This window comes from Mytilus californianus, unplaced genomic scaffold, assembly GCF_021869535.1.
Source record: "Mytilus californianus isolate M0D057914Y unplaced genomic scaffold, xbMytCali1.0.p SCAF_5, whole genome shotgun sequence".
In the NCBI taxonomy this organism is placed as follows: Eukaryota; Metazoa; Mollusca; class Bivalvia; order Mytilida; family Mytilidae; genus Mytilus; species Mytilus californianus.
Window position 1 is genome coordinate 106,598,098 of NW_026262701.1, and position 9,027 is coordinate 106,607,124.

A 9,027-nucleotide genomic window follows, 5' to 3' on the forward strand; every position below is an offset into this window, starting at 1 on the left:
TTCAAGACATAGGTTTTACCTTTATGCAAATTAATAGATGCTGTCATCATCAACATTTAATTAAAGATTTTCTGATTATAGAAAAGTTGTGATAGGACATTGATATATGGTAAACCACAGAGAACTATCGACACGTTTAAGTTTCGTCCTGAAGAAGAATATGAAGAAACATATCTCAGTAATTAATGATTATTAATCAATGATATTGGATTTTTTACACTGTTTAAAAGTCAAGTTTTCTAATGAAATGGGTTTATAAAGAAGTACTTATCCAGAACCTTGATATGCTATCAGCACTCCTACATGTCAGTTACAAAATTTACATTGTTCAACTGTTATGTTTTCTAATTTGATAATTGTATGTTAAGAAGTGCTGACATTGATATATGGTATGCTTTTGCTCTATCATACATGTTTGACTCCGCCACGTTCTTCATGTGTCCGACTCAAATGAGGAGGCAGTAATTCAGTGGTTGTCGTATGTTGCTGTCTGTTATATTTCTTTTTGATATTTATTGTTTAAGAATAAATAAGGCAGTTGGTTTTCCTGATTGAATTGCTTCACATTTGTCAATTAGGGGCCTTTTATAACGAACTATATGGTATGGGTTTTGCTTATTGTTGAAGACCGTACAGGGACCTATAGTTGCTAACATCCACACCCTTTTGAATCTGGTGGATAGATGTCTCATTGGCAATTATACCATATCTCCTTATTTGTATGTGTATATGGATCATAGTCAGATGCAGTAAGTAGACAATAAACATGTCTCATAGTAAACTTTGAACATTTACATGCTTATAATTTTCTTTATGAACAACTGGAACAGAATTATAAGTGTCACCCTTTTCTATTTTTGGTAAAAAACTATAGTTACATCTACATAGAATTGTTGAATGGCTTACTAGAACCCTTTAAAATCTGCATTTTGATCAGTGATTGGTTAAACCATGGAAAAAGAAAAACAAAACATAAGAGTGAATTTAACAATTTTCTGATAAGGTACATGTCATGTAAACATAAATATTTAAAATATTGCAAAAGTTTAAAATCTGCTATCTTTGTTAATATTCTTTAATGAACCTACAAAATAAAAAGAAACTGTGAGAAAAGAAATGGTGAAACGGTATGCTGTTGGATTCTATAATTGCTCATATGATATAAAAATAAAATTTCTGTAAGGTGACAACAAAACTTCAAATTACATTTAGGTTAGTGTTGATTGTGTCTATTTGGAACTTTTTTGTTGGTTGACATGTTTTCCTTCAGTTTTCTACAAGATAGGAAGCTGTTTTTATAAGATCTGATGAATTAAAATAATATTTTTTTAAATAATAATACTCCATGTTATAACACCACCACATGCATACCCTGTTTTTTTTTAAAGTTGATTCACTTTTTTTACTCTTTTATTTTTGAATTTTTGTTTTTTGTTGGTTTTTTTGAGAGGGGAGCAATCTATCAGCTGCTTATTCAATTATATGTATACCTAGGGTTGTTCAATCAGGTGTTAACTGCCAATCTTTAAGTGATATAGGATGAGGTACTGACCTGAAAAGATAAACTCATTTTGATATATCTATACCAACTTATAGTAAATACTAACAGTTTAAAACAACCTTATTAGAGGAACTTATGATTTCTTAATGATTGTATTCCTTACTTACCAAGAGATTTGAAAGTATTTAAATTATATCATAAAGGTACGAGGTTGAAAACACCATTTACCCTTTAACAGTGCTTGCACCAAATCAGGTACAGTAAAACCTGTATAAACCGGCCGGCTACGGGACTATGAAAAAGGGCCGGTTTGGACAGTGGGCCGGTTTATTCAGGTTTCCATTTTGACCGGAAGTTAATGACTTGTGACGTCCAATATATTGCATGTAAAAGTTCTGTCTGATTGTAAGCTATAAACTCATTAATACAAAACGCAATAACCTAATAACTTCGCATGATCGTTGTTTTGAATCTTCTTATTCATTGGCTATATAAATTTAAGAAACTGATTGCTCCTCGAATTAAAAAAAATAATATTCTAACCGTTTTTTACATATCCTAGTATGTCAAATAGACATCGGTAGCATCAGTATTCGACATGTCACTTTCACTTTGTGTTCATTGTTTTCATTTGTATCATAATCATCGCGTTGTTTGAATTGTGACACGAGAGTTTCGTTTTACTTCCATCATTCATTTCCGACGTTGGTATAGCCGATTAAAAAGCCAGAATTTTATTAAATGAAATTTCATCACGATCAAAACATTGTCGTACAGTGTACAATACTGATAGATTGTTGCCGTCCAGGTGTTCTTCATTATCAGGGTCATTGGTTTAGGGGTTCACAACAGGCAACCCAAGATGTAAATTTTCTAACTCCGCGATTTGAAAAAAAAAATGATCTAAGTTACAACGTAAGTTCTATCCGAGATATATTCGGCGTGTCTTTTAGTTTAATTTATACTTTTATAGTGTTTTATTAAAACAGCTCACTACTCTACCATTGTAAGTTCACGGTTTAACACCTGGCTAATTGATTATCCTGAAAAGCCATCTTGTATAAACAAATATGTTTTGATTGCATATCGACCAATACTGTTATCATTCTAAATTAATTAGACAAACCGGTTTTGACAGGTAATAATTGATGTAATTAAGAGTATTGGGACTGCATCATTAGACCGGAATTCGGAATACACAGGGTCCGGTTTACAAAGGGTATTTTAACAAAGACTTAGAAGGGGAAAACATGGGACTTTAATTTTCGGCCGGAATGGACAGGAAACCGGTTTATTCAGGGTCCGGTTTACTCAGGTTTGACTGTATATAAATAGCCATTTTTAACTGTTCTGCATTTGGCTCTTTTATGCTATGTTTACACCCTTGGCACTAAGTGGCAGGGTCATATACCCATTTCCGTCCTTTTGAAATCAAACAAGTGTCTGGGCTCTTTATGTTATGTCTGCAGATATTGACCTGTGTTTTATACATTACTGTGAATTGGTGACTTACAGAAAGAGTTTAAAAAGAATTTTCAAGGAATAAAGCCCCCTTGACATAGAACTGAACTCGACCTGACTGTTTATACTGATTGCAGATCTGGAACTGATTTTTGGTACTTTAGTTTATTATGATGACTTACAGGTTGAGATTGTGTTTAGTTTAAGTTCAGCCTCTTTTCATGATTTGCCTGTAGGCAGTGGTATAAGGGTTGAACTGACACAACAAGATAAATCTTGACTTAATTGTCTCAAAGTTGCTTTCTTACCTTGATGTAAGTTTGTAAATAGCTGGTTATGAATCGAAATCAATGACTTTTTCAAACTTAATCATTTACAAACTCCATTGGTCTTAGATTGGTATACTTACTTAGGTGTATGAGGCACTGGTATTGATGCTGATTGGTGTACTTACTTAGGTGTATGAGGTACTGGTATTGATGCTGATTGAGGTGTTCCTGGCACTGTACCTGAAGTGAAATGACAAATTATTTTTTTCCTTCAGGGACAGCATTATATTAACTCTTGACTATGGTCTTAAGTAACTAAATAAAGGGAAAGTTTTGATACAATCATTTGCCTGATTTGTATAACACAATATTTCCAATCCCAAAAAAATTGTGTTCAGTTATTTTTAATATGAATTTACAAAAATAACTTTAAATAAAAAAATACAGTGCTACAGTAAAATCAATATCAATATTGTGTGCATGACTTGTGTTCCTGGAATAACCTATACCAAGTATTTCTCAAGACCAAAAGTTTGGAAAACATACAAAATGTTTTAGTGCTTGAAAAAAAAAACCAGTTGAATCTTTCTATGGTCAACTTTGCCTGAGGGAGTTCAAGTAGAAATTACCTTTAAAAGGCAAATAGAAGTCTCAAGTGTAAATGTGATTCTTTATTTTAGGGATGTTCCATAAAAACATACATGGGACCCAGGGAAGGCACTTCCAAATCTCAACTATGGGTGGGTGTCATCTTTGTTTATGCATAGTGGAAATATAAATGAAATTCTAATTTGCCTCTATAGGTGGTTACCCCATTTTTGAAGTGCATTCCCTGGGTACCATGTATGTTTTAATGGAACAGCCCTTAGACAAATAAGTCTTAAATACTAACGGTAAGTTACTAACCTATTTTCCCTCCTGATGGAGGTGTACGAACAGATAATCTTCCAGGAGCTATTGAGCTATGGGTGGAACTCTGAAATAAATATATTCTTCTTTAATATCAGCCACTATTAAACTACTGGATGTCTGTGCATTGAAATTAAAACTATTTGAAAATACCCCCATTCCCCTTTCAAAAGTCATATTGTCTTACCAAGTCCAGCAACTTTTTAAAATTCAGAATACAAGCTTAGTGACTGAATTAAGTTCCTAGATTGCGTTGCATAAAAGTCAATTTAAGTATGGTATATGCATTTAAAATTTAATTGTCTTTTTCAGCTGTTGAATTTGTTGGTGCATTAATTGACACTAAAAAAAATTAACATCGTTTATTTTTAATTGACGTTTTTGGTTTCTAGTGAAAGTCGCAGAAAAGTTTGCATTTCATTCCAGTCAGTTAGGCTTTGAGTAAAAGGAAAAGGTATATTTTGGTGATATTTGGCCCGGTCTATTCACAGAAAACAAAAAAATTGTATGGCATCATATAATCACATTTATCAGCTTCAGAAGAAAGGCTTCCTGAAAATGAAACAAAGGCAAGATTGTTGACCCAATTTAACTGTAGTCCCCTCCCCTGTGCTCCAATTAACATTTATTTCTTGTCAAGCCCCTCTTTTTTTACTAAAAAGTGTGGGACCACCTCTATGGTCTGGTGTTAGCAATGTTGCCATTAGAACTCGAGGCCATGGTTTTAATTACAATCAGGTCAAATCAAAGACTTTTAAAATTGGTAATATTTTCTGCTTTTTTAGCCAAGCACCAGCATTTACTTTAGGAGTAGGCCAAAGACAGGTCAACTCAGAGGCAGAATAATATTTCTGTGTAGATTAAAAATTTCTACTGCTTATGTGCTAGCAAGGTAAAAATAAGACTCAGTATGTCAGTGTAGCATAAAGTGTGATTATGTTATTGTCCTGAATATAGACATGTAATATTTGCCGCTGAACAATAAACAGCTATCAATCAACCAAAACTGTGGACACATATGATACATATAACTTACTTGCTGATGGAAGGCTGGTGAACCTGGAAATAAATAATTTGTAGAATGTAAGAATCTGACTATAAAGACAACTATGTGTATATAACAAGCTATTTGATTGTTACGGTTTCACACATCAAACAAAAGCATTAGGAGGATCTCTAGTATATTTTTTGGCATCACATTTTATTTCTGGTTAGAGCACTTATCCAGTAATCTTTTAAGGCCAAATAAATGTTTTACTTTGTGTAACCTTTCCTTTGGCTTTGCAATTTACATATATCAATCCCAAATTTAATGATGCAATTGCTCAGTATGTTCACAGAAATCACGGAGAAAAATTCCCTTATCAGAAAATTATTGTAAATATCTATTTGTCCATCTTGAAATCTGACTTTCCCTTTCATTATATTAGTCATGATGCTTATCTATATAATATCGAAAAAATGCTTTTACATGTACATTTTATGTTATTCAAAACATGTTACAGTAAACAAGTACATACCCCGTCTGCCACTAGGTGGTGTACATGATACTTTTCCTGAACTACTGGATGATTGGAACTAAAACATCAAATAAGATATTAGATATCAGCTAAAGCCAGACTGTATCATAGTTCAATGAGTTTCTTTCTTACTTCAAGAGCAAAAACTGATAGAAAGATTTCAATCCAACTTGAGATAAATCAACCACTGAAAATTTTATTAACTTTTGAATAGACTCTGTTATGGTTAATTGAAAAGGATTCCCAGTAATGACTTTTGAGAAGTTGAGATGGATATTCCCATATATATTTGACTGAATATTTTTGCAATTTTTGAGGTAAAGATTGCATGAAGTCCAATAAAAACCTTATTGTTACTGGCTTGATAGCTATATATTCCGTGACTCATCTCCACCTTTTAGAGCTCAAACTACAAAGTGCAGTGAGGTGAACATTCTTTAATGTCAAGCAAAATATAAATGATATATACTCAGATTTTCAAGTTACAATATGATGTGTATGTGTATTTATAAAGTTTTCACAAATTGCTATAGATTTTTTTTAGTACTATCGGTATATGAATTTACGATTTTACTTACAGACTGCATAAAGCCTGGTGAGCCTGCAATAAAATATAATGGTATCAATGAAAATCAATTTTATTCAATGTTTTCTTTACAATTCGTTCAAACATCTTGAAAAGACAAAGGCATTTAAAAAAACCATACATGGTACCCAGGAAAGGCGCTTTCAAATAATGTTAACAATCAAAAGATGCAATTTTAGAATTTCTCTTACACTTTCACTGTACAAAATCACTTGTAATAATCTGTATTGATGAAAATTGGTTTTCAGAAGAAGGGATTCTTATTCAATAAAAATACAAATGGAAATATACAATGCAAATAAATTTTTCAGTCAATAGAAATACAAAACATCTAATATGTATATCACATTATTCCAGATATTATCCAAGTATTATGTCATCTTAAATCATACCTCTAGATACTGGACTGTACTTTCCTGGGGTCATTTGCCTAAAAAATAAAAAACATAAACACTTTTATTGACGTATTTTCAAGAAAGAAACTATTATAGAAAATCAAGTAATAGCGCATTTAATTTAAATACTTCTTATATGTAAATCACTTACCTTCCATGTCCAGATAAACCCTGAAATAAATTTAAAAAAGAGTTATTTCCCTTTGATGAAAAAAAAATCAATCTCTGTAATATATTATATTTCAACTTTATATAATCTTTCATACCATTTTAATGCAGTCTTGTAATTGTTTATTCATAACAAATTGCTTTAGCTTAAATAACTGTACATGTACTCAATACTCACTGAGTACTATCATACATTTTCAAACAGTTTGAATGTATATGATGCTGGCTCAAAATTTCATTCTTTTAAATTTTTGTCAATGAAATATTTGATCTTTTCAGACCAAAAGGAAATTAACCGACTTTACTGCATGTTAAACCTTCACTCACCTTTTCAGTCATCAGTCTCTTTAAGTATAAATTCTCCTCTTTTGTTTTTGATAATTCTCTGAAACAGATTTTTGTCAAATAAAATTTTTCACAAATTTGTTTTCTTAAATTAAAGGAAAATGTCCAAATCTTACAAATTATCGCTTAAGCACACGAAAATTCAATAGTTAGTTTTTGGAAGAGAACTATAAAAGAAATCAATGACTACAAAATGATGTCATTTTGTGTAGCACCAGCACACAAAGCTGTTATGACTGCAAAAGCCTCGTAATTATAAGTTCACCCTACCTTATAAATCAGACAAAAGTCCTTAATAAGAGAAAATAGAGATATGTTTCTGATTGAGTAACAGTTATAAATGACATTTATGTATTCACAATGTACAAACATACTTATAACTAAAAATTTTTTTCATAAAAAAACAGCATCTCATTCAAAAGTTTTCCACAGTACAACATTCACAACATTCACAAAAGATTTATAGTTATTAGTAATTTTTGTGGTTTTTTTTTACATTTCTGTGTTTTACCTTTTATTTCCAGTGGTTGTACCTATCATGATCTATTCATTTTTTTGTATTTTGTTCTTGGAAATAACCTTGCAACATATATTTTGCTATATTCTGACATTTGATTGTGATTTCTGTCAACAGTAACTGTTAAGAATAACTTCAATATGATTTTGTGTCTGGTCAATTATCATTTGCCTTTTACAGTATGAATAAGTTATAAATAATGGCAGGTTATGATACCTTTCCATGTCTTGATATTGTGAAATAATCCTCTGTGCATTTTGTATAAATTTTTCCATTTTAGCTATCTGAAAAACCATTTGATAGACAAAATTATAGCACAAATCATATAATCTTGATACAATTGTTAACAAAATAACCTTCATAAAAGTACCAGTAAACAAGAAGCTGTCATGAATAAGGAAATGTTCACTAGGAAACACATCAAGGCATGCAATTCTTTATGTGCCTGTCCCAAGTCAGAAGCCTGTAGTTCATGTCTGTTATATTTGTTTTTCGTAAATTGTTTTTTTATAAATTAGGCAATTAGTTTTCTCAATTCAATTGTTTCATACTTTTCATGTGTGGGCCTTTTTATAGCCGACTATATGTATGGGGTTTTCTCATTGTTCAAGGCTGTATGGTTGCCTATAATTACTTACAGTCACTTCATTTGAACTTTGGTGGATAGCTGTCTCATTGGCAATCATACCACATCTTATTTTTATAAAATAAAAAAGTTTTAACAAAACTACTTATTTTCAAATTATGTATATTCCATAAATTTTAAAATCCATAAAGTGATATATCATTGTCTAAAGGTATCATTAAGATTACTTTCCCCACAATACAAACATTTAATTTTGCAGATTATATTATTAATATTAATACTCATCAGTATTGTCTAAATTGAGACTTTTTCTAAGTCCCCACTTTATGTGGTATGGGAAAAGTATGTATACCTTATCTTTCAGGTGATTTACAAATCTTCTTCTGTGACTGTCTTGAAACTCCATCACCTACAATTATGTAGGAAAAGAACTAATACAGACTAATGATTTACTACAAATTTGTTGAAAATACAATGATTATTATTGAATACATGTTAAGCTGTTTCAAAGTTGTATGTTTGGCTGTCTCAATGATGAAATCACATGCTTTTATTTTATTATATGATACATTTAAAATACTTTCAATGTAAAAGTTATTTCTTCTATGCCATTAATATTTCTTTCAACAGTAATTACAATGAATGCATGCACTAAACATTTGTCTTGGTGGTAATAGTATATATTCCAATAAATGCAAGGTACCTCAGAAACAAAATTACAACTTTCACATCCATTCAGACTGGTTTATCTTAATGATCGAGTGTTGCTG

At 31.2% G+C, this 9,027-nt stretch overlaps 1 protein-coding gene across 1 annotated transcript; it reads right to left on the reverse strand.

The window, feature by feature from the left end:
• Positions 1-1,500: 1,500 nt before the first annotated feature.
• Positions 1,501-8,662, reverse strand: LOC127700491 (uncharacterized). The gene is made up of 11 exons (XM_052203991.1): positions 8,610-8,662; positions 7,888-7,955; positions 7,137-7,194; positions 6,793-6,812; positions 6,639-6,676; positions 6,239-6,261; positions 5,661-5,718; positions 5,177-5,199; positions 4,138-4,207; positions 3,417-3,471; positions 1,501-1,552 (listed from the first exon to the last, which is right to left on the reverse strand). The coding sequence occupies exons 2-11, from the start codon at positions 7,944-7,946 to the stop codon at positions 1,501-1,503; spliced, it is 456 nt and encodes a 151-aa protein (XP_052059951.1). The 5' UTR covers positions 7,947-7,955; positions 8,610-8,662.
• Between the last annotated feature and the right edge of the window lie 365 nt (positions 8,663-9,027).